A 26,379-nucleotide genomic window follows, 5' to 3' on the forward strand; every position below is an offset into this window, starting at 1 on the left:
GTTTATACCATGTGATTAAATTGACCACTCACAGCTAGCAACACAATTGTACACAATAGATGGCATGGAAGGAAGCTATCCATTGTGTACATCTGTCATGTGACCTGCTGTGTTTGGTCACGGCGGTCACATGGTACTGGCAGTGAGCCTGTACACTGATCAGTCACCAGCTGTGTCCTATGGATGCAGCTGGTGACAGATTGTGCCGCTGCATGGCACTTTCTGAGAGGATGTCATGTGTCTAGTCAGGATGGGAAAGCCTCCACCCGGCTGTTATTCTGCTATAGGCCAGGCGGGAAGGTGTTAATTCATAAACATTTACTGGGCATAAAAACCACAGCACTTTAGCCTCATTTGTCATGTAAACAGTTCTAATCATGCTTACATATAAAAGGAAATGATGTGCCACTCCAAATTACCAAAGCTGCAAAATGCAGATAATTGACCTTGAGTAGGTAGAATAAAATATAAGTGACATGCAAAAAATAAAAAAATATACAAGTTACCTGAAAGCTGCCACACTCTTGCGCTGAAAGACTTGGAGTGGAATTGCTTGTTCTATAAGCTGATGGAAGTGGCTGAGATTAAGAGATAAGCCTCGCTGGGGAGTATTCAGGGTGGGCATGAGAAGTAAGGTGATGGTCATTAGTTGTTCAAAGAGAAGATAGGGAATGTCAGAATTGAAGTCTCTTTTTGTTATATAGCCATAATGTAGGGAGGGGGATATGGTACAGCATAGGTTAGTATATGCTTTTTGATCAGTAGGGTGTAGGTCCTCGGGTCTGCCCTGAATGCCTTGGGAGGGGGTGGACATGGCCTTCTGGCTTGGTTTGCTCTCTCTCATGGGGTCTCCCTTCGGGGGAGCCCCACCTAATACTTGGGTGGGTCTGTTTCAGCAGACCGCCCAGAGAATGGGGTCTGTCTGGTTTCGGCCAGATGGACCACTGAAGTACTCCAGTCCCCGCCTGGAGCCTAACGCCCCGGGGGATCAGGGCTAGGGTCCATTCTCTTCGTAGGAGGACTACGTGTACACCATGTGCACGTTTTGTGTTTCACTTTTTTGGTGTACACTTTTTTTGCACCAGATGGAGTCTAATGCCGCGTACACACGAGCTGACTTTACGGCAGACTTTACGACAGGCTTTCTAAATGAACGGACTTGCCTACACACAATCCACCAAAGTCCGTCGAATTCGTACGTGATGACGTACGACCGGACTAAAACAAGGAAGTTCATAGCCAGTAGCCAATAGCTGCCCTAGCATGGCTTTTTGTCCGTCGAACTAGCATACAGACGGGCAGACTTTTCGACCAGAATAGAGTTTCGACGGATTGATTTAAACCATGTTTCAAATCTAAGTCCGTCCAACTTTTGAGAAAACAAAGTCCGCTGGAGCCCACACACGATCGAATTGTCCGACGAAATCCCGTCCGCCGGGCAAAGTCTGCCGTAAAGTCCGCTCGTGTGTACGCGGCATAAGTGTGTTCACACACCATGGGCTTTAAAAAAAAAAAATGGGTGAGTATATGCATTACTTGCCATATGTAGAGTATGTGTTTCAATTAATCGTTTTTCTGTTTGGCCAGTGATGCTCAAATGTTTTTTGTTCCATAGTACAATGTTAAGTGATCATTACCTGGACAACATCCAGATTGTGTGAATAAAAAGTATTCATATTCCTTCATAAAGCATCCTTCACACTTTTAGGTTTCATGTTGCATCTATATTGAGGACAGCAGATCTATTTTCTGTTTGCAATTAGTTTTTTGCTATTGTATTCTAGACTGTGTTTGTTCTGTTCTTTTATAACATAGGTCAATTAGTCAAATCGAATTAAAAAAAAAAAAGTTTTACCGGTTAGAGATTTCCATTGATACGTTTTCACATTGCAAAATGTTTTATTTACCAAGGCATTACTAAAGCCAACTATTTCTTTGTTTGTATAAGAGTTCTCAGTAAGCTAGGTAAGCTTAGGTCATGTGTTAGGGCATTTGTAGGTAAGCAAATGCAGCGTGCTTTTAGTTGCATTGAACTTGCATTTAAGATTAGTTTGGAACGTTCCTGAGATTGAGTTGCCTCAAACTACTTCCAGCTGCATTTGCATTCCTATTGGTTTGTGTTGGGAAAAAGTGAGCTCTAATGCAAACATATTTCTGTACACGGGGTTTTTTTTTTTGTCTTTTCATTCCCACACAAATTAACATGAATGCAAAAGCAACTTGAAGCTCAATAACAGCTTAAAACAACGTAATGCCTAGTACACACATTCCGAATGTCAGGCGACATTGGCCGGTTCAATAGAAACCGGCTGACATTCGGCCCGTGTGTTTGGCAGCTGGTCCGACAGAAGCCGGCTGTTCGGTGGACTTCTGTCGAAGAGTCATGACTGAAAACGATCTGGCGACTAACTTCCGATCAGCGCTCTCAGCCAATGCATTGTATTCCCCGTGTCGGAATACAATAGCACAGCAGGGGAGCTCACTGTACTAACATCGGATTGTTAGTACAGTGGATCCTACCTAAGCTGTGAGGTTTTTCTTTTCATTCAGCCCGCTGGATTGAACCAAATAAAACCAGTTGTGTGTACAAGGCTTTATAGACTAATCATAAGTAACTCCAAAGTCAAAAGCAGGTCAAATCAACAAGAATGTGAGTCAGAACAACAAAAAATGAATTCTATGTAGCATAGTTGGAAGCTGCACACACTTTTATTGCTTCAACACTGTTGAAGACATTCCACCCTGTGTCCTCAATGGCGTGTATTTTTATGCCTAATAGAACAGCCCTGTTCAGCTTCCTGCTAAGCTATGTGGACTGGTTTAGGAGGTGTAGAAATGTAGGAGCCAACAGTTATGATAACCTCATCAGTGTTTTTTAAAAGTCCTTAATTAAGAACGTTATGAAAAAGTCCATAGATGAATACTAATAGTCCATTAGATGTGTGTGCTTGGGCAGGTCTTCAAAGGAGCAGAAGCAGACGCAGGTGAAACAAATAGAAAATTGTTTGGCGAAGGGTGCCAACGAAGAAAAATCAAAGAATTCTAATCCATACTAGGTATAAAAATTACACGTTTATTATTGTTATATACAGAGCCCCCCTTCTTTTTTCCTTTTTCCTTCCCCCCCTCTTCCCCTCCCTTACTCTCCCTCTCTCCATGTCCCCCCCCTCCTTCCTCCTTACCCTACCCTCACTTCACCAATCCCCCTCCCTTTTCCCTCCCTCCTTTTCGTCCCTCCCCCCCCCCTTTTTCCACCCTACCCTTCCCGTCCCCGTCATCACCTTCCTCCCCGGTTCCCTTCCTTCACCCCTTCCCCACTACACTTACACAATTATTTCATTTTCATTTTATTCCACTCCTAATAATTTTGTGCACTGCTTGGTAGGCTAGACTTCAGCCTTCAAGATCCTTTAAATCTCAACTCGCGTCTTTCCATGTGCACTACCCATTGACGGTTTTCCGTGACTCGACCCTGAGTCGCAAATAAAAGATCCTCATTTGGGTGAGCGTTTGATGATGGGCATGTTAGTCAACAGCTCATTCCAATACATCATTACCATTATTATTTTAATTTTTTGTATTGTATTTCTAGTCAGTACAATGGTTCTAATTTTGGTTTGGTTTTATGGAGTGTTACATTTAACTGTCTTTAAATTATCCCCTGATGAGCCCAGAGGGGCGAAGCATGTCGGGACCATCACTCCAATGTCATCTCAGAGTGATTTTATTTGTCATCTACTTTGAATTTTTGATGTATCTTTGTACTTGTGCACATCATTTATACCAAACCCTTTATCATGCTCTGTATATAACAATAATAAACTTGTAATTTTTATACCTAGTATGGATTAAAATTCTTTGTTTTTTCTTCGTTGGCACCCTTAAAGTCCCGCCAAACAATTTCCCTTTTCTACATTTACCTACAGGGATGTTGGTGCCTATTTCTTTATCTTTATCATTGTCACCCACCCATATCGCTATTTTCTAAATAGAAAATTGCTTCAAAGAAAAAGTCGTTATGACAAGTTTAATAAATGATAAAATGCCAAGTGGCAACTTACAAGCAAAGATAAGTATAAGGTGCATCAACCATTTCACGACTACCCTATAGCAGTTGTGTGCAGGATCATGTGTATATATACATGATCCCGCACTTTCTAGTAGTGGGCGCAAATGCGCGCCACTGGCAGCTCACTCCTGCTGACTCGATCTCCACCGGCACATATATATATATATATATATATATATATATATATATATATATATATATAGTTAAAGCCCTATGGCCGATACGGATATGGACAACATTTAGACTTAACATAAGACTTACAACATGAAATTGACCTGAAGTGTGCCCTGGTCTGATGGACGGTATACCAAAATAAGAGGGCATACCCAAGGTTTAGAAATGGATGTTGTGAAGAGAAATGAATTTGAGAAATGCCTTGAAAAGGGGATGGGAGGGTGGGTATCGCTCACAGGAAACCGACGAAGAGCACAGGCGAACGGGCTGGTTAAATACCCCCGGGCTCCTCCCATAAATTCAGGCCACCATACTGGTCTTCTTACACACACATATATGTATATATTTTTTTTTTTTTTCAAAATTGTCGGTTTATAGCACAAAAAAAAAAAAAAAAAAACACGCAGAGGTGTTCAAATATCACCAAATATCACCAAATATCACATGCACATAATTGTCAGTTAAAGTAATGTAGGCTGGAACGCACACGTGACACGTGGCGTCAGCGGAATGATATTAACGGAGTAGGAGCTGTAACGTGTTTTAGAGCTTCTGCAGGGGAGCCCTCGGGCATGAGCCTTCTTTCTTCAGGCAAATTGGATTTAATCTTTAACCCTTTTTAACTCTTACCAGCCCTCATAAATGCTCCTCTTCTCTTAGCTATTGTTTTTGTCTATTTTTTTTTATTTCTAATTTTTTAAGGCTGGGTTCACACTGGTGCGACACGACAGCCGTCCTACTTTGGATCCGACTTTGCCCTGCGACATGAAGCCGGCATGTGTCCGACTTTCAATGAACGGGGATCCGACTTGGATCCCCGCCAATGCCGGCACTGTGTTTGGTATGAATCTTTAGGGGGGAACTCCGCGCCAAATTTTAAATGAAAAACCGGCATGGGTTCCCCCTCCAGAGGCATACCAGGCCCTTGGGTCTGGTATGGACCTTGAGGGGAACCCCCTACGCCGAAAAAAAGGCGTGGGGGGTCGCCCCCAATCCATACCAGACCCTTATCCGAGCACGCAGCCCGGCCGAACAGGAATGGGGGTGGGGACGAGCGAGCGCCCCCCCCCCTCCTGAACCGTACCAGGCCGCATGCCCTCAACATGGGGGGTGGTGTCTTGGGGGAGGGGGCGCGCTGCGGCCCCCCCACCCCAAAGCACCTTGTCCCCATGTTGATGAGGACAAGGGCCTCTTCCCGACAACCCTGGCCGTTGGTTGTCGGGGTCTGCGGGCGGGGGGCTTATCGGAATCCGGGAGCCCCCTTTAATAAGGGAGCCCCCAGATCCCGGCCCCCCACCCTATGTGAATGAGTATGGGGTACAGCGTACCCCTACCCATTCACCTAGGAAAAAAGTGTCAATTTAAAAAAAAACACTACACAGATTTTTAAAGCATTTTATTAGACAGCTCCGGGGGTCTTCTTCCGACTTCGGGGGTCTCTCTGGTTCTTCTCCACGCTCTCCGGATCTTCTGCCGGGCTTCTCCGCTCTCTTCTGCTCTTTTGCCGCTCTTTTGCTAAAGCAGCGGGTGATGACCACGCCCCCTAAAACGTCACAGTCCCAGCATGCCCAGGGACTGTGACGGCATAAGGGGGCGGGGTCACCGCCTATATAAGTCAGAGCAGAGCGCACAGAGAGCATTCCAGCCGGGGAGAGCGTCGTGTCAACATCAGGAGAAGAGGGCAGAAGGCAGAAGGCAGAAGGCAGAAGACCAGGCTCCTCCGCTTTAGCAAAAGAGCGGCAAAAGAGCAGAAGAGAGCGGAGGAGCCCGGCAGAAGATCCGGAGAGCGTGGAGAAGAACCGGAGAGACCCCCGAAGTCGGAAGAAGACCCCCGGAGCTGTCTAATAAAATGCTTTAAAAATCTGTGTAGTGTTTTTTTTAAATTGACACTTTTCCTAGGTGAATGGGTAGGGGTACGCTGTACCCCATACTCATTCACATAGGGTGGGGGGCCGGGATCTGGGGGCTCCCTTATTAAAGGGGGCTCCCGGATTCCGATAAGCCCCCGCCCGCAGACCCCGACAACCAACGGCCAGGGTTGTCGGGAAGAGGCCCTTGTCCTCATCAACATGGGGACAAGGTGCTTTGGGGGAGGGGGGGCCGCAGCGCGCCCCCTCCCCCAAAGCACCAACCCCCCATGTTGAGGGCATGCGGCCTGGTACGGTTCAGGAGGGGGGGGGGGGCGCTCGCTCGTCCCCACCCCCATTCCTGTCCGGCCGGGCTGCTTGCTCGGATAAGGGTCTGGTATGGATTGGGGGGGACCCCCACGCCGCCTTTATCGGCGTAGGGGGTTCCCCTCAAGATCCATACCAGACCCAAGGGCCTGGTATGCTCTTGGAGGGGGAACCCATGCCGGTTTTTTATTTAAAATTTGGCGCGGAGTTCCCCCTCAAGAACATCTGAGCACAAGTCGCGTGCCAAAGTCGGATCATGCAAGACGGCAATCCGACTTTGATCCGACTTCAATGATAGTCAATAGGCTGAAGTAGGATCAAAGTCGGACCAAAGTAGTACAGGGAGCATTTCTAAAGTCGGAACGACTTGTGTCGGACCAGTTAGGACGGCTCCCATAGGGAAACATTAAATTTCACACGTCATGCGACATGAGCTCCCAATGTCGGAGCGTTTGTCGGACCAGTGTGAACCCAGCCTTAATTGTAAAGATGTTAACTTTTTTTACATTTTTATTTCATTTTGTTCATTTATTTTAGTGTTACAATCAAAATGTTCAATATTGGGAAAAGCCTTTATTTTTTTAAATGTCTTTACAGTGCTTTATACCAGAAACATAACAGTAGTGTCATTATAAATGGGAAAATGAAATAATAATTTTATCTACACTAACACAATTTTTTTTAAACAAACAGTGGTCAAAGTATGTTCTTCTTTTTTTTCATGTTTTTGGATAGAGTAGGGAAGAATTAAACCCCTCAGTTTTTTTTTTTTTTTTTTTTTTTTTAGCCACCTGTGACCCATTGGAGAGATTCACCTTTTTTATTGTATAGTAGAAACAATAAGAAGTAATAGGAAATCTTTCCAATGTGAGAGAAATCATGTCTTAGACAGCTGTCAACAGAGAAAATGTTCTAAAGTTTTCTCCTTTATTCTTCTTACAGTGACAATCTAACATTTTGGATCTTTCCTCACTTCCAGTTCTGGTAACACTGATTACTGAGAAAATTAGAAAAGATGAATCTCCCCAGTGGCCATATAGACAGTAAAAAAAGCTTGACAGGGTTATGACCCTTCCATACGCTATTCAAAACGAAAGGAAAAAGTTTTGGTTTTGGATACTCCTTAAGATAGTTTATCATTTTACAGAATGTTATTAAAGCGGAACTTCACCCTAAATAGAAAGTTACGCTTTGTCCTCTTCCCCCCTTCCTCTTCTATTTTTTTTATTGGGGGGGGAAGGGGGACCTGGTTTTGACAGATACCCCCTCCCACATCCAGTCGGATCGCCATGAAAGATCCACTAGAAGTTCTACCCACCCGCAGCTTTCTGGGACACGTCACAGGTACCATTAGGCTGTGAGGCCATTCACAAAATGTGGTGCTGCCCGTGCATGCACAGTGGACAGCCGGCTGTGAAGCCACAAGGAATCACAGCCATCTGCCCACAGTAAATCAGTAAATATGCCAGTGAAGAACCAGTTTGGGTGAGGATGGTGCTGGACCCCTGGACAGGTAAGTGTCTTATAATAAAAGTCAGCAGCTACAGTATTTGTAACTGCTGAACTTTTTATTTTTTTTCAAACAGGGCAAATGACTGCTTTAAGGTGATAGAGTGAGCACAGCAGGATTCCAAAAAAATATTTTTTGGATAACCAAAAACATTAAAACTGGTTACTAAAGGTGAGCAAACTAGCTTACATAGGGTCAGATTCAACCTGAATCCGGTATCGGTTTAGTCATTTTGTTTAAATACTGTATATTTGCTGTGAAATGTGCTGATCTGACATTCGTGTGTTTAGGGGTCTATTTATCACCCAAGATTTACCCAACTTTCATCCACCCAGGCCCTTTAGCTTTCTTTGGTTAAAAATCAAAAAGTATGTACAATCTTTCAGGTTTCCCAAAATTCAACTCAACTCACGAAGGCTAGCTACTGTATGCTGATTAAAAAATATGCTTTAACTTATTCCACCCAAAAGCGATACTTCAATTGTAAGTGGTATTTGAGGGATCGTTCCATCCCTGGCTTCGTATATGTCTTGGATACTTCAACAGCAATATCTTTTTCCATAATTCCTGGCTCTGCTCCCATCTACCTGGGAGTTTCTGTGTCCTCTTGTTGCATTATCCATTATACACAATAAACTAAAACATCCAATAGGGAGAGTGTAAACCTCTTATGCCCCGTACACACGAGCGAATTTTCCGTCGGAAAAATCTTGGATGGTTTTTCCGACGGAATTTCCGCTCAAGCTTGCCTTGCATACAAACGGTCACACAAAAGTTCTCTGAGAACTTCAGAGCATACGTCGAATTGTTTCCGAGCATGTGCAGGAATTTTGCGCGTCGGAATTGGTACAGGCGATCGGAATTTCCGATCGGAACTTTTTTCCGACCGAAGAATTGAGAACCTGCTCTCAATCTTCTGCTGGCGGGAATTCTGCCAGCAAAAGTCTGATGGAGAATACACACGGTCGGCATTTCCGACCAAAAGCTCACATCGGACTTTTGCTGGCGGAATTTCCGATAGTGTGTATGGGGCATAACTCTCAATAGTGTCAGTAATATGTGTTTTTTTTTTTTTTTTTTTTTTCAAAAATGCCACTTTTGCTTCAGTTATCTCCAAATCATAAAAAGCCTTTTCGTCCGTTTGTCAGTAGTTAGTGATAAGCAGTATGCACTCTGTAGACTTTTCCTTTTTTTTGTACCTTGTTGCATACTTTGGTTTTGAAGACCTCTTGTATGACACATCAAATACTGAAGTTTTGTAAATGTTTGCATAAAACAATTTCAGGAACTCGAAGCATGTAAGATAGTTAAACCTGAAGAGCAAGTAACCTGGGACAGGTAGCAATGTATAATGAAACAGAATAACAATGGTAAGAAAGCTTTGAAAGGGATGTTTGCTATCGTTAAAGCTGAACCCAATGTATGTAAATGGAGCATCATACTATATATATATATATATATATATATATATATATATATATATATATATATATATATATAAACCTGAGGAACAATTAACTTGTTACAGATAGCAATGTAATCTAAAATAACAGTAATAGTAGCAGGGCTTAAAAAACGTAAATGATATATACAATTAGTATTGAAATCCAGGTAAACGGCTGAATGCACCTTAGATTGTAAGCTCTTTAAGGGCAGGGACTGTTGTGAATGTGCAATATACTGTATATGTAAAGCACTGCGCTTTATATACCGTATATTTATATAAATACTTGTAATAAATAAATTAAATAAAAGTGCATAAATAAAACACTCTGGCATTTAGCTTCTTCTGGAGGGCACAGGTGTCATTTTGCATTCTGGACATTCGTCTCTGGGCGCATACTGACTCAAATGTTCCCCTCAGCTAGCTGCACTGCCCAGCCCCATCCAGCCTTAGCAGCTGTCAGACTGTCATTGGGTTTGACAGGCTGCCAGCAGCAGGGCTACACATAACACCTGTGCCCTCTGCCTAAAGCTAAACGCTGGAGCCCCATGCACTGGGGCTAAATGGAAAATGATGTTACCAGTGTTCATGGGGCCTTAAACTGACAACCTTATCCTTCTGCTTCCTCCTCCTATCTTCCTGTTCCTTGTCAGCGCAAGTGCATGCAGCACACCTGATTGGCTCCTAGTGTTACTTCTGTTCCCAATCTGAGTGATGCCATAAAGTGGATGAAAAAAATTGAAGTCATCCCATGGATCACTTTCACTTTCAAGCCAGGAGCAGGCTGAAAAAAATGGACGCAGCTTGTGCTTAAAGTGGTTGTAACGCCTAAACATTTTTTACCTTAACAATAAGGTAAAAAATGTTTAGGCATCAGCATCCCCTCTCACCCCCTCTTTTTCTTACTTGAGCCCTCATTTGATCTAGGGCTGTGCATGTCTGCAGCTCTTCTATCCCCATAAAGAGTAGGTTTGCGGCCACTCTGTGCGCAGCGCAGGTAAGTTTGTTATTTATTTTCATTTTTTTAATTTTATTTACCTTTACAATCACTTTAAGGGTTCACTCTTTGGACATACGTAGCATGTTCAAAGAGCCTAACTAGTTAAACTAGAAGTTTGGGTTTTAGGAAGAAAAAAAATGAGACTCGCCTAGGAGGATGCAGCATTGATCCGATGCTGTATCTTTCCCCCGCCACTTCTAAGACTGAGAACTGAGTGATTAAAGACTGTTGATGACTCAGTTCTAAGTCTTCACTGAGCAGAGAGACGATGACTGTCAGTCACTGGCTCTCTGCTCTGCCCCTCAGAGCTCACTAGAGCACTGGGCTGCGAAAGGGATGGGAGTGGCTGGCTCAGTGTCCTGGCGACTTGCTGAGAGTTTGAGCCAGATGCTGGTCCAGGCATCTGAGTGGATCCTGACAATAAAGTTGGGATCTTTCCCGAGCCTGGACCGGCTGAGTGACATTAGCTGACAGCGGGCTTTAGCCTACTGTGACCTACAGTAGAAGCAGGGCCAAAATAGCTTTGGCAATACTTCTTAAATGTAAAGGGCAGGGTTTAATACTACTTTAACTGCTGCCATCTCCAGCTGCACATATTCACCTTTCTTTGGCCCCCTCCTCAGATCAGTTCAGCTGCTATGAGGCAGTAGAAGAAAGCGGTGTAAACTTAATGTTGCACCTTGGAGCTTACACAGGTCTTAATAGCCTCTACCCACCTCCACTTGGCACCAGGCACCAGAGTCACATGAGAACAAGGGGAATGAGTCACATGCTCCCCATGAAATGTTCTGTATTTTTTCTTTAACTCTGGTGGCCAAATTGAGTGGTAAAGGTGAGCATGTGCATCTGGGAAGGATGACAGCTTGGTAGACCTGTTGCATTGTACTCGCAAAACTGACAGTTTCTAAATAAAATTAGAGAGGGAATTTCTCAGCAATCAAGTGGTAATCTATGGTGCAGGAGAGGTTTCATTATTTTATTTTAATTTTTTTTACAGGTACATGCTTGACTGAGACTTTTAAAAAATGTGACTGGCTCACTTTAAATACAGTAACGATCTGCAACCAACATAGTAAATAAATAGTAAAGACATGAAGTCTGTTCTTATTACATTTATTTCACTTGCAGGTTGCACACTGGTTGGTCGGTTCACACCTATCGAACAGACAAGCAAAGAAAGAATCAGTGCTTGAACCCATCTGAAGTAGAATCAATCCTGGAAGTTATCAGAAGAGCTGAAAAAGTAGACACTCTGGAGCAGCAGAGAATTGGGTATGTCTGAGTATCCAAAGCTAATAGGTCACTGCAACAAAAATAGATATTTCAATTTTCAAATATGCTCACAAATTGATTGACACACTGGTGTCTTACACCACTTGGGAATGAGAATAGTACATTTCCGTGCCTGGGCCGCAATCATGACATAGAGGTTGTACTCTCACTGTTCCATTTTTCATGTATTTACTTTGAAGAGAAAACAGCAGGAGGACATGTATTACATATGCTCTAGCAGGCAGATAAAGACTGCAGTACGAAAGGGGGAAAAAAGTAAAAAGACCAGTTTAAGAAATTCAGCCTTTCAGCATCTACTCATTACTTTATATTATTTAATGTCTTTGCTGTGAATATCACAATTTTGCTCCATTGCAGTCATTTGATATGCTACATGATAGGTTGTCTGCTTATCATGGAAGGCCATAATATACAGACAGTCTAAAGTTAAAGAGCCAAGTCACCTAAAAGTGATATTTCAAGCTCAGCTCCCATCACTTCTTAGGAAATATCTCAAGTAGGGGGACACACTGCAATAAAACTATATTTATCAGTAAAATTGTTTAGTTTATTACAACTGTCTGTGTCTTCTGCCCTGGTGACAACCCCTGCCTTTTATTTCATTTCCTGCTGTCACAGGCACAGTAAGTGAGGGAAACCTTTCCAGTAGGGTCTCAGACCGCAATAAAAATGTTACTTTTCCTGGTCTGTTCATAACTGAAGTTAGGCTTTCAGTTATACCATAAACACTGAAAAGTAAAAATAATGGATACAGACATCAAAAGAGTGTTTATACTGGTACAATGCAGCTACTTGCTGATCCCTGATTATTTGCTCTAAAATATATTTACAACATATTTCTAAATGCTGTATCATGTATAAGAACATTTTATTTTCTTGATTTTTGCATCTCTTCTTTTATAACCGTTAGCCTATATCTTCCACTCAGTTTTTTGTTTTCTTTGGTTATGAGTGGAGTGTTGTTTTGTTTAATTACTTCTGTTGCAGCTATATAATGTCTAACCCTTTCTGGGGAAAAAAAGCCGCAAAGTGCACGTCTTGATTTTTCTATTAGCAGTAACATGTCTAATTGTGCCATCTCCTGGTCAAAAAGTAAATTTCATGTGAAGATTTCCATGCCTTTTAGCTTAATCAGGTGTTAGTGAAACCATATACATGGTCTGATACTGTTTTAGCAATACTTTTTTTAATATCAATATTTTTTGTGATAATCTGTTGCCAACATGTTAATTACTTAGGGATTACATGTTAATCGCTTACGTACATTTTGTCTAAGCTAATATTTTACAAATGGCATCGAAATTTAGTCAGAAAATACTTTACATGCTCTTCTTGCAATGACTAGAAGCATACAACCAGTCCAAAGTCTGACACCCTGAATAGGTTTGGTACCAGTATGCATCCCATCCACTGCATGATGTTGATGATTAGAATAGCACACATAAAGCAGGGCAGGGGTGGCTCTTTCTGTCTTGGAAGCATCATTTATACAGTATATAGTGGGTATGGGTATCAAAATGCATGTATCTATCAGAAAGAGATCACACCCGTTTAACCTGCATGGGAGGTGTGCCAGGAAAAAAAGGCTTTGCTGTCCAAACGTTAGCGCAACATTACAGTTTGCCCCAAAATACATCAACAAAGACCAGACCTTCCAGAACAATGTGCTGTGAAGGGACATGTTAGACACAAACAGGAAGCAGAATTTCAGGAGAAAAATCTCATACCAACCGTGATGCATGGTGGTGGAAATGGTATGGTTTGGGGTTGCTTTGCTCCTTCAGGCCTTGGACAGCTTGCATGGCATAGGTGTTGATTGCAAGGGAATTTGTACTTTCTAAGGGAAATTTACCTTAGCTTAACAAATGTAGTAAAAATTCACTTTGCCAATTTCCATTATCCAATCATGTGACAGCAAAAATATTATTATTTTTCTTGCACCTGATTGGATATTTTTTGCAGAGCTTTACCTCATTCACTGAACATTGCAAATTCCCTTCCAAAATAAACATAGTTTTTGCCTTTAGTAGAGTCCACTATGAATTCTCCATCTTATCAGAAGTGCTTGATGCGAATATGAGGCTGTCCAAGTTGAAGCTGAACCAAAAATGGACCATTCAACACAATTTTCAGAAGCATACTAGCAAATCCACCAAGGAATGGCTCCAAAATAAGAAATGGAGGGTTGGGTGACCAGGTCAAAGCCCTTATTTGAATACCATTGAAATGTTGTTGGGGAGGGGTGGGAGGTTGAAATGGGCAGTTAATGCATGTAAACCCATACACATCTTGCAACTGCAAAAGGAATTTTGAATAGAGGAGTGCCCATTAGAGTGTCCCTTAACATAAAATGTGCCCATCAGCGTGACCCTTATTTTATGTTAAGGGGCACGCTGATGGGCACATTTTATGTTAAGGGGGACTCTGATGGGAACATCTGATGTAAGGAGGCACTCTGACAGGAATGCCTGATGTAAAGGAGCACTGTGATGGGGACACCTGATGTAAAGGGGCGCAGTGATGGGGACACCTGATGTAAATTAGTGCTGTGATGGGGACACCTGATGTAAAGGGGTGCTGTGATGGGGACACCTGATGTAAAGGGGCACTGTGATGGGGACACCTGATGTAAAGGGGCGCTGTGATGGGGACACCTGATGTAAATTAGTGCTGTGATGGGGACACCTGATGTAAAGGGGTGCTGTGATGGGGACACCTGATGTAAAGGGGCACTGTGATGGGGACACCTGATGTAAAGGGGCTCTGTGATGGGAACACCTGATGTAAATTAGTGCTGTGATGGGGACACCTGATGTAAAGGGGCGCTGTGATGTGTGAGTGAACTCTGTTTCTATCGCATTAAACCTAATTGAATTTGTATTGTTTTAAGTATATTCTTGTTTTGAAATGACATTTATTCTTTCTTAAAAACGGGGGGTGGCAGTTTGCCACCTTCGCCCTGGGCACCAAATGGCCTTGTCCCAGCACTGTGTATGTGTGTGTGTGTGTGTATATATGTGTGTATATATATATATATATATATATATATATATATATATATACACACAGTAGTGTTGGGCAAACGGTTCAGGCCGAGCATGAGTTCGGGCCGAACATTGGCTGTTGGTCTAACACCCAAATTTGCAGGTTGTTCGGCACGTGTTCACTCCACTGAATGCCCTGCAATGCACTTCACTGCACAGTGCATTATGCGCTCTGATTGGGCAATGCTTTGCCCAGTCAGGGTGCAGTATAAGCTGTTTGTTAAGGAGCGGGGTCAGGAAGCTGGCCATAGTGTCCTTAACAACCGATGAGTCATCAGCTGTCAATGGGTTTCCCCACTCAATGGGTTTCCCCTGCTGAAAAAAAAAGAAAAAAAAAAGTGGGGTCCCCCCAGTCCCTATTTTGAGGTGAACCCCACACCAAAATTAAAAAGAAAACATTGTAGGGTCCCCCCAAAATCCCTACCAGTCCCTTATCCAGGCATACCATACCAGATCATATGCTCTCAACATGGGGGTATGCTTTGGGGCACCTATCCCCATATTGATAGGGACAAGGGTCTCTTGCCTACAACCCTGGGCTGTGATTGTGGGGGTCTGCAGGTGGGGGTTTATCCAAATCTGGAAGCACCCTTTAACATGTGCGCACCAATTAATGCGCACCCATTCACCAAAAAAGTTAGTAAACAAGTTTTTGACAAATCCTTTATTAAAAAATAAAAAACAATGCCCCCCCCCAATGTAGATTTTTATCAATCGCGACGCCCACCGCACCCGAAAAAAGAGAAAACAAAAGAGGTCTGCTTGCGATGAACGCTCCCGTGGTCTGGCTGGCACTATGATGCCAGACAGAAACTGTACATTGTAGTGGGTGCAGTGTTCTCAAATATGGAAATTCATATATGTTTTAAGGTAGACATCTCTCTGTCTATGGCCACTTTAGGATGTGTAGTTAGACCTAGTGAAGGCTGTATTTATAAAATGTAAAAAAAATAGTCATACTGGTAATTGCCATAGCAGTTATAAAATAGGTCACAACATTTTTTTAAGATTTAATAATTCCCTTTATTAGATAAGCCTAACTTTTTTTAATTACTCTAGGCAAAATAATATTTTGCTGTTTTTTTCAACTTGGCAAAATATTTGATGACGTTGGGTACGTTTTCTGTTCAGTTATTTTGTGCATGTTTTATGTGCTGCAGTACAGATGGTATTCTTTTGAATCTGGGTATACTATTCTTTAGTAAACCACTCCAGCTCCCAGCAGCAGTGAAAACAAGCTAGGATTGCAGTTATCAGCATTACGTGTAGGAAGATATCAGCATCTATCAAATCCATTATGATGATGAATTTATTCCTTTTGCTTGCAGGCGCCTTGTGGAGAGATTAGAAAACATGCGGAAAAATGTGATGGGAAATGGGATGTCACAGTGTTTGCTTTGTGGAGAGCACCTTGGATTATTGGGCACAACTTCTGTCTTCTGTCAAGACTGTAAGAAGGTAATATAAAATATTTTTTAAGACTTTTTTACATAAAGTGGTTCTAAAGCCTAAACATTTCTTTTACCTTAATGCATTCCTTGCATTAAGGTAGAAAATGTTTAGGCACTAGCATCCCCCCTCACCCCCCTCCCCGCCTTCTCTCCCCTCACTTCTGGGTCTCACTGGCTTTGGTGGGGCATGAGGAGCCATTGGCTCCCAGTACTGTCAATCAAAGGCAGTGACGAGGGAGCTGGGGACGGGGCTGAGTCTCGCATTCTGTGTCAATGGACGCAGCAGCAGGGCTCAGGAGGGAGCACGCATAAGTGCCCCTATGGGAAGCGGATTCCCATGGGGGGAATTGGACAGAGGGGATGAGCCAGGAGCGCTGGCGAGGGACCGAGAAGAGGCCATTAGTTACATAGGCCATGCATTTATGAACATCAGTATCACTGTGGAGGATCTCGATATAAGTGGATTCCTGGTCAGCTACTCAAGGTTCAGTTCTGATAACAGTAGTAGTTCTGATAACAGTACTGTAGTAGTTTTAGATGTTTTATCACTGACAATGCTGTGAAATAATTCTCTGTTATAGACTTGATTATAGGGATGAGCGAATCTAATTGGGTTTGAGTTATGAGTTATTGAAGTATCTAGGGGCAAATTTTGGTACTTATTTTTGCAGCCACTGTAAAACATTTGTAACTATTGTCAAATTGTCAAATGCAATCTAATCTCATTTATATTTCAAGATAAAACCCTGTCACATCACTCCATCTTGGATTGCAGCCCTACCAAACTGCTTATATACTGTCCAGCTAATGAACAATATTTCTGGCTATTGTCTCTCAGATAATATATTAATATTTTTAGTGCAAGATAAAATCTGCTTTGTTTCTATATATTTGATTATATTCAAGCACTCATATACTGTCCTGATGCTAGCCAATTTCTATCAAGCAAAGGCACTCACATTGCTGAGGTGATGGCTACAGGGAATACCACCTTGGAAGTGAGAGTAGAAAGAGTAGAGAGTAGCAAGAGAAATGTCTCTAATGGATTAAAAAGACTTTAGATCCCACTGAGACATAGGGGAACAAACCGGGGGAGCTGCATAGGAGACTCCCTGTACAAAGGTCTTAATCAAAGAGCGAGAGTCCAATGATCTCTGAAACAAGATAGAAAGGGCAGAAACCTGACCTTTTGATGGTGCTGAGAGACAAATCTGTTCAGAACCAAACTGCAGATAATATGTGGGGAATATTACCCTATTTGAAAAAAAAGCCCTTCCTCCTGTTCTCCACTTCCTCCTTTCTCTACTTCCCTTCCACTTCCTCCTCAAACTCCTCACCCTATGTAATAATGGGATGAGAATGGGTTCTGGGGAGTTATATGTGGAGGATATTGCACTACTGATGACTACATGGTGAAGAACTGTTGAAAACTGCCCCCTTCCTGCAGTTCATGTCCTAGGCAGTCCCACATTAACATATTTATATTCACAATCATAGATTTTACATATTTTCATTCTTGTTAAAAATGTGCAGATATTCTTTTTGTTATAAATGATATTTCATTTCCCCCCCCATAAGCAGGCTGGCAATAAAAACTGAGTAAAAATAATGTTCGTTCAAACGTGGGACCCAATTGGAATTTTGGGGCCTCCACATTCAGTGGGAGATCAATCCCCTATTTGTCCTTGTTAGTTCTTTCCTGTGAGTCTTTCTCTAAAGACAAGGGGGAGGTCAGATAGCAGCAAAAATTAGGCATACAATCTTACACCCATAGGCTGCCCACCCCCTTGAAACTTAAAGCAGCACTTGCCAACACCCTACGTCTCCAGTAGGGATGAGCTTCGAGTTCGAGTCAAACCCATGTTCGATTCAAACATGGCCGTTCGATTGTTCGTCGAATTGCGAACGTTATGGGCCTTTCACGCCAAATTCGAGTGGCACGTCACTGCCCATAATTCATTGCGGCATCGCAGTGCATTGCTGGCTGATGATTGGCCAAGCATGCACTATGACCCACATGCTTGGCCAATCACAGTGACGTCTGTACAGAGAGCCGTAATTGGCCAAAGCCAGGGTGGCTTTGGCCAATTATGGCTCAGGGGGTTTAGTACACGCCCCACACTATATAAGGCCGCCTGCATGGCGGCCTTGTGTAGTGTGCTGCGGCGGCAGAGAGAGAGATAGACAGAGAGACAGTGTCATTTGATTTAAGTTAGAGTAGGCAGGCGAGTCAGTTATCTGCACTTAGTGTATTGTGTGTATATATATATATGCATCCTAGGTGTTGTGTGTGTGTGTGTGTATATATATAAACACTGTATTCAGTTTAGCTAGATCCGTTCCTGTTATTCTCTTCCTAATATACTCACAGGCAGGCAGGTGTTTTTACAGTATTTACAGTATTTACAGTTAGTGTACTGTGTCCTTTGCACAGTGTGCACCTAAAGCTATCTGAAGAAAATTGCTGGTGTTCTTCTGATCCTATTAATATCACAGGCAGGCAGCTGCAGTATTTACAGTTAGTATACTGTGTCCTCTGCAGAGTGTGCACCTAAAGCTACCTGAAGACAATTGCTGTTCTTCTGATCCTATTGGTACCACAGGCAGGCAGCTGCAGTATTTACAGTTAGTGTACTGTGTCCTCTGCACAGTGTGCACTTAAAGCTACCTGAAGACAATTGCTGGTGTTCTGTTCCTATTAATACCACAGGCAGGCAGCTGCAGTATTTACAGTTAGTGTACTGTATCTTCTGCACAGTGTGCACCTAAAGCTACCTGAAGACAATTGCTGATGTTCTGATCCTATTAATACCACAGGCAGGCAGCTGCAGTATTTACAGTTAGTGTACTGTGTCTTCTGCACAGTGTGCACCTAAAGCTACCTGAAGACCATAGGCGTGCGCAGCCTATTGCATTAGGGTGTGCACCTCAAACCAAAGCTCAAACACACGTGTGTGTGTGTGTGTGTGTGTGTGTGTGTGTGTGTGTGTGTATATATATATATATATATATATATATATATATATATATATATATATATATATATATATATATATATATATATATATTGTAAAAATAAATATATTACATATACAATTAAACTATATGAACCCTGGCTTGTCAGCAAAAAAGTGCGTATATATATAATTACATACTTTTTTGCTGAAAAGCCAGGGTTCATATAGTTTTAATTGTATATGTGATATATATATATTTAGTTTTACACAAAATATATAGATATATATATATATACACAGTATCTCACAAAAGTGAGTACACCAAAGAACACTAAAGAAATGACACTTTGATACAATGTTAAGTAGTGAGTGTACAGCTTGTATAACAGTGTAAATTTGCTGCCCCCTCAAAATAACTCAACACACAGCCATTAATGTCTAAACCGCTGGCAACAAAAGTGAGTACACCCCTAAGTGAAAATGTCCACATTTGGCCCAAAGTCTAAAAATTTTGTGTGGCCACCATTATTTTTCAGCAATGCCTTAACCCTCTTGGGCATGGAGTTCACCAGAGCTTCACAGGTTGCCACTGGAGTCCTCTCCCACTCTTCCATGATGACATCAAGGAGCTGGTGGATGTTAGAGACCTTGCGCTCCTCCACCTTCTGTTTGAGGATGCCCCACAGATGCTCAATAGGGTTTAGTCTGGAGACGCGCCTCAGATGACGTCTTGATGACGAAACGCGTAAGGCGTGGTCTCTTGGTACGCATACGTCTTTTTATCCTTTCGTTGTTGTCCTGCACTTCCGGCATCGGCAGACGGCTGTGGAACGCACGCCGCTCACACTGCTCTGTCTGCGGCTTCTCACGTGGAGTCAGCCGGCAGAGTGCCATTTGTTTCTATTTGTTTTAATCTTCGGATTTTATTTATTCCTGTTGTGAGCTTAAGTTTAATAAATTTACTTTCGGAATTACACTATGAGGCTCTTCTCTTCTCCCTGCACATGATAACTGTTCCGGATGGATGTCCTCTGAGAACGATCTGGTGACACAAGTGATAATAGGTGGTGAGGGGGACACCGATCGATTGGATCATCAGATTTGGATCTACATGCTCATTACCCCTGCAGGGGTTGGGCGCTCTGGTGAGTGGGGGCACTAGAGGGGACTCCACCCTGGACAGTATACAACTATTGGGACGGACTTACCTGTAACCTCTGAAGATGCACTAGCCTGTTGCACTAGAACTGTTTTACTGAACGACAGAATTAATATTCACGGCACTTGTTGTTTTTGTGTTGCTTTTTGATAACATTTTTGTGGTTACCTGGACTTTGTTTTTTTCCTATGTTTTTTTGTTTTTTTGTTTTTTTATTTTTATTTTTGTTTTGTGTTTTTTCACTTTTTTTCAACACTTTTTTTTTTTTTTTTTTTTTTTTTTTTCAATATTTGGCTACACTAGTATACACACTTATTTATAGTGGGCAAAAGTGTGTTTGCCCCCACTCTTAGGTATAACTTACTTATATTTTTTATTGCACTTTTTATTGCCTAAACATCATTCATTCTCAGTGGACTCTGACAACCACTTTCTACACACACTTAACTGATCACTCATGGTTTGGAGTTCCATTTTTTACATATCTTTTATGTATTATATTCTTTTTTACTTTGGGTAGTCTGCACATTTTTTTGACCATTCCTAGCACTTATTTTTATTTTTCTAACAGCATTTACACTGTGCTACATTTTTCATTCATTTATAATTGGGGTAAAATGTTTTCCTTGGAGTAGCAGTTTGTTTATAGTGGATCTCTTTATCTCATACTAGTGAACAGCGCCAATCCCCTAATTCAGATTTTATAACTACTGGATCGCACCTTTGGGGCTTTCTTTATCTGGGGGGCTGCAGTTCAGTCACAAGCCCGTCCTAAGCGCAGAACACCACCATATACGTAGTCTGGAGACATGCTTTGCCAGTCCATCACCTTTACCCTCAACTCCTTTAGCAAGGCATTGGTCGTCTTGGAGGTGTTACTGAAATGTATAGTTATAACTGCGCTACCATGTAAACGAAGGGCAATGAACACTGAACTGCTGCAAGCACCGAAATATAGGTCAAACTCAGCCCATACAGCAATAGAAATAAGGTATGTAAAAATTGGTGCTGCGCTGTTCTTAAAAAAAAAAAAAAAAAACTATGCTGCTAGAGGTAGTAGTACAAAGGTAAATGATGTAAAATGATATAAATATATAAAAAACCAGAAACCATATAAGAATAAGTACAATCAATATATAGGAGGTGTGTTTATGGTTGTTATCATGTTGGAATACTGCCCTGCGGCCCAGTCTCCGAAGGGAGGGGATCATGCGCGGCTTCAGTATGTCACAGTACATGTTGGCATTCATGGTTCCCTCAATGAACTGTAGCTCCCCTGTACCGGCAGCACTCATGCAGCCCCAGACCCAGACACTCCCACCACCATGCTCGACTGTAGGCAAGACACACTTGTCTCTGTACTCCTCACCTGGTTGCCACCACACATGCTTGACACTATCTGAACAAAATAAGTTTATCTTGGTCTCATCAGACCACAGGACATGGTTCCAGTAATCTATGTTCTTAGTCTGCTTGTCTTCAGCAAACTGTTTGCGGGCTTTCTTGTGCATCTACTTTAGAAGAGGCTTCCTTCTGGGACGACAGCCATGCAGACCAATTTGATGCAGTATGTGGCATATGGTCTGAGCACTGACAGGCTGACCCCCCACCCCTTCAACTTCTGCAGCAATGCTGCCAGCATTCAAACATCTATTTCCCAAAGACAACCTCTGGATATGATGCCAAGCACATGCACTCAACATCTCTGGTCAACCATGGCGAGGCCTGTTCTGAGTGGAACCTGTCCTATTAAACCATGCTGCAGCTCAGTTTCAGGGTCTTGGCAATATTCTTATAGCTTGGGCCATCTTTATGTGGAGCAACAATTCTTTTTTTCAGATCCTCAGAGAGTTCTTTGCCATGAGGTGCCATGTTGAACTTCCAGTGACCAGTATGAGAGAGTGAGAGTGATAACACCAAATTTAACACACCTGCTCCCCATTCACACCTGAGACCTTGTAACGAGTCACATGACAGGGAGGGAAAATGGCTTCATGGGCCCAATTTTGATATTTTCACTTAGGGGTGTACTCACTTTTGTTGCCAGCGCTTTAGACATTAATGGCTGTGTGTTGAGTTATTTTGAGGGGACAGCAAATTTACACTGTTATACAAGCTGTACTCTCACTACTTTACATTGTAGCAAAGTGTGATTTCTTCAGTGTTGTCACATGAAAAGATATAATAAAATATTTACAAAAATGTGAGGGGTGTACTCACTTTCGTGAGATACTGTGTGTGTGTGTGTGTATATATGTATATATATATATATATATATATATATATATATATATATATACACATATATATAATATGACTTTTTTTTTTTTTTTTGGTAAAAATAAATATATAAGTTCAAGTTAATATTTAAATCCTATTTAATGAACAGTTGTGCTTGGCAGCATCTGCCGACTGAGTAATTCAACCTAAGAAAGTATGAATGTGCAATTAGCAGCCACATTTACCAGAGAATGACTTACTAATCCCCGAGACAGGGGGGTCAATATTTATTCCCTGCAGGAGATGTGATGATATTTACACAGGATATGTACTTATACCCTCTAATTAGGCCCTTGTAAGGCTATTACTACAATAGGATGCCATTAAGTTAACACGGCTGTACTAGGGGTAGATTACCCATGACATATCCTGGACTTCAGGTACAGAACATTGCGTAGTGACTGGGAACCAAAGAGCATGTTGGCTTATATTCATGTGATGAGAAGAACATCCCTGAACATGTGAACAGTAATACACACTTCTTACTAGCTGTTCAATACAACAAATGAAAGAATTCAGAGGATAGATGAAAAGCACTACAACTCCCTCTCTCCCTGCCTGCTGCAGAGCCGCGCACACACACACACACACACACTGCTAAAGTCTGTGCTCCCAACTCCCCCCTTACCAGTGACATTTCCTGAGTCCCGGCGCATCCTCCTTACCTCAGGTTATTGCGTTGTCGGCACTGCCGGGCGGAAGCTGGGAAGCGGGGCACTCGGAGGCGGAGCAGGGAGGAAAAAGCTATCTCCTTCTCCTCTGCCTGGGACGGTCCTGGCAAATACTTGTTGCTGACAAAGGGCAGTGGTGGACTGGAAGCCCTGCGGTGGCAGCGGGCAGATCTTGTTTAAAAACAGTGGGGTTAATTCAGCTCCGATGCTACCTCTATAGTTGTGGCTATAGCATCCCTGACAGCAGGCGGCGGAGTGATATTCAGCTGTCAGGGATGCAGTAGCCGGAACTATAGAAGTAGCATCGGAAAATGTGGCCTCTTGCCTGCTCACACCGCGTTTAGTGTCTGCACTCACAGGAGTTTTACAGCCAAATAAAAAACAGTCCCACACGCATAGCCGCAGCATTCCCATTGTCCATCAGCAGAGGTGCCAGAATGGAGATCCTGCCAGCAAAAAAGCCCAGGGATGTGCATGGGCATTAGGGTGTACCCAGGCACACCCGCACACCCTGTGCGCACGCCTATGCTGAAGACAATTGCTGGTGTTCTGATCCTATTAATACCACAGGCAGGCAGCTTCAGTATTTACAGTTAGTGTACTGTGTCCTCTGCACAGTGTGCACCTAAAGCTACCTGAAGACAATTGCTGGTGTTCTGATCCTATTAATACCACAGGCAGGCGGCTGCAGTATTTACAGTTAGTGTACTGTATACTCTGCACAGTGTGCACCTAAAGCTACCTGAAGACAATTGCTGTTCTTCTGATCCTATTAATACCACAGGCAGGCAGCTGCAGTATTTACAGTTAGTGTACTGTGTCCTCTGCACAGTGTGCACCTAAAGCTACCTGAAGACAATTGCTGTTCTTCTGATCCTATTAGTACCACAGGCAGATGCAGTATTTACAGTTAGTGTACTGTGTCCACCTAAAGCTATGTGAAGACAGCACACCGACTGCATCACACCGCAGAGCTCTGCATGTGCAGGGCGCTGCTGTCTCTGCGCGTTATTCCAAAAGTTCTTTGGTGTGGGCCTTTTTGAGTGCATCAGATCGCACCGCTGCTATTTGCTATATGTCTCAAACGTATCTCGCGTGGCCAAAACATCACCCACTTGGGCACCACATGCTTGACCAGACATATGCCGACCTGCCATGCAGTTCATTGGCAAGCATACCTAAAAGACCCACACCAAGGACAAAGCAGACCTCTTCTTGCTCCTCATCAGCTGGGATCTCCAACCCCACTATAACTTCAGTCCACTCTGAAACCTGCAATGAGAGGAATGAAGGTGTAGAATTAGGTGTGTCACAGCCAAGTATTTGCGGGCAATCTGCTATCGATACACCAACGTCAGATTGTACCAGGCAAATTTCCCTGCCCCAGATGCTGCACCACCGAAAGAAGTTCACTCCCAGCCATCCACATGCCCAGCGGTTGAATGCTAGCTTGGCTAAATTGCTAGCACTTCAACTGCTGCTTTTTCAGTTGGTAGACTCTGCCCCCTTCCATGAGTTTGTGGAATGTGCGGTTCCTCAGTGGCAGGTTCCCAAATGCCACTTTTTCTCACAGAAGGCGATTCCAGGTCTCTACCGGCATGTTGAAGGCAATGTCTTGGCCTCGCTGGACAGGGCGGTCAGCGGTAAGGTACATATTACTGCTGACTCATGGTCCAGCAGGCATGGACAGGGACGTTTCCTATCTTTCACCGCGCACTGGGTGACTCTTCCGGCAGCTGGGAAGGATGCAGGACAGGGTGCAGTTGTGTTGGAGGTTGTTCCGCCACCACGCCTCCAAAATTCTACTAGTGGTGATTCTGCCACACAACAGGAAGTGAGATGAAATCTACCCCTAGGAAAGGAAATTCTCTTCTGTAAGAGTTAATATGGGAAAAACATGTCTCCTCTCCACTGATGCTTTATCACCAATCCTTGTTTCATTAAAAACCCCAAATTTTCAAATAACGTTTGTCATTGGGACAGAAAGTGAGGTGAAATCTTCTGAAGAGGTGCACAGACAGCAAAACAAATGTTACAGGGGTGATAACCCTTCCCTATGTTTTCCAAAAAGCTTAAAAATATATTTTTTGGCTGGAGCTACACTTTAAAAATGTACCAGTTCAAAATTACAAATTCTACTTAACAACAAACCTACAGTCCCTGTCTTGTTTGCACCGCCTGTATACTGCTGTTCAGAGTATATAGGGCCTGGGGGCCCCACGCCTTTCCTTTTTTTAATTTTTTTTTTTTAAATATCCATACAAGACCCAAAGCATGGGAAACACATGCCACTTTACAGCCATACTATAGACACCCCCAGGTACGATAGTTAAAGGAATATTTCACTTTTTTTTTCACTTTAAGCATCATTAAAATCACTGCTCCAGAAAAAACGGATGTTTTTACAACTTTTTTATTGCATTGATACATGTCCCCTGGGGCAGGACCAGGGTCCCCAAACCCTTTTTAGGACAATAACTTGCATATTAGCCTTTAAAATTAGCACTTTAGCGCAAACTTTTGGTCCGTTCGCAGGTTCTGGTGCGAACCGAACCGTGGGGTATTCGGCTCATCCCTAGTCTCCAGTAACAACTTTTTCATGCCAGGTTTTTTCTGAAATAGCAGGAAAGAAATCCCCAAACCCTCACGCCTAGTCCTTGTAGTGAGAAAAACAGCCATGTTTCTCTGATGGCCAGGGCATGCCCCGGATTAACATTTTCCTACCCGCCATCACTATTTTTGACATTTTTAAGATTAGATTAAAATTTTTTTGATCTGCCTGGTACTTAAAGTAGAGTAATGCACCAATAGTTGTTGCAATCAGAAGGGGGATTTACGATGATACCTTTCCTCTAGTCACAAGGAATATGCTGTGTTGCCAGCATTCATTGAATATTCTAATAAGGGTTATCAATATTGACCGGCCTTCATATTTTAGCACCTCACCCACAATTTCCTATGATACTGAAGCCTTGTTGTTTTTCAGGTTTCTAATCACCTTTCCCGTTTCTTTGATTATAATCATACTCATATCAACCTTAGATTAGCTGCAGGGACACTTAAGTCAAAAGATACTTTGGTGTTGGTTGGCTTAAGGTCTATCTGAAATGTTCAGTCCATCAAATATCTTGTTGTTGTTGGCTAATACAAATC

General features: G+C 42.7%; 1 protein-coding gene across 6 annotated transcripts in view; it reads left to right on the top strand.

Moving 5' to 3' along the window:
* RPH3AL (rabphilin 3A like (without C2 domains)) overlaps positions 1-26,379 on the top strand; it is a 290,823-nt gene that overhangs the window by 101,968 nt on the left and 162,476 nt on the right. For all 6 annotated transcript variants that reach the window (XM_073615154.1, XM_073615153.1, XM_073615156.1 and 3 more), the window contains 2 exons: positions 11,500-11,643; positions 16,037-16,166. In XM_073615154.1, coding sequence (XP_073471255.1) covers positions 11,500-11,643; positions 16,037-16,166 — 274 coding nt within the window. The remainder of the gene's footprint in view (positions 1-11,499; positions 11,644-16,036; positions 16,167-26,379) is intronic.

The sequence above is a fragment of the Aquarana catesbeiana genome, linkage group LG02, assembly GCF_042186555.1.
Source record: "Aquarana catesbeiana isolate 2022-GZ linkage group LG02, ASM4218655v1, whole genome shotgun sequence".
NCBI lineage: Eukaryota > Metazoa > Chordata > Amphibia > Anura > Ranidae > Aquarana > Aquarana catesbeiana.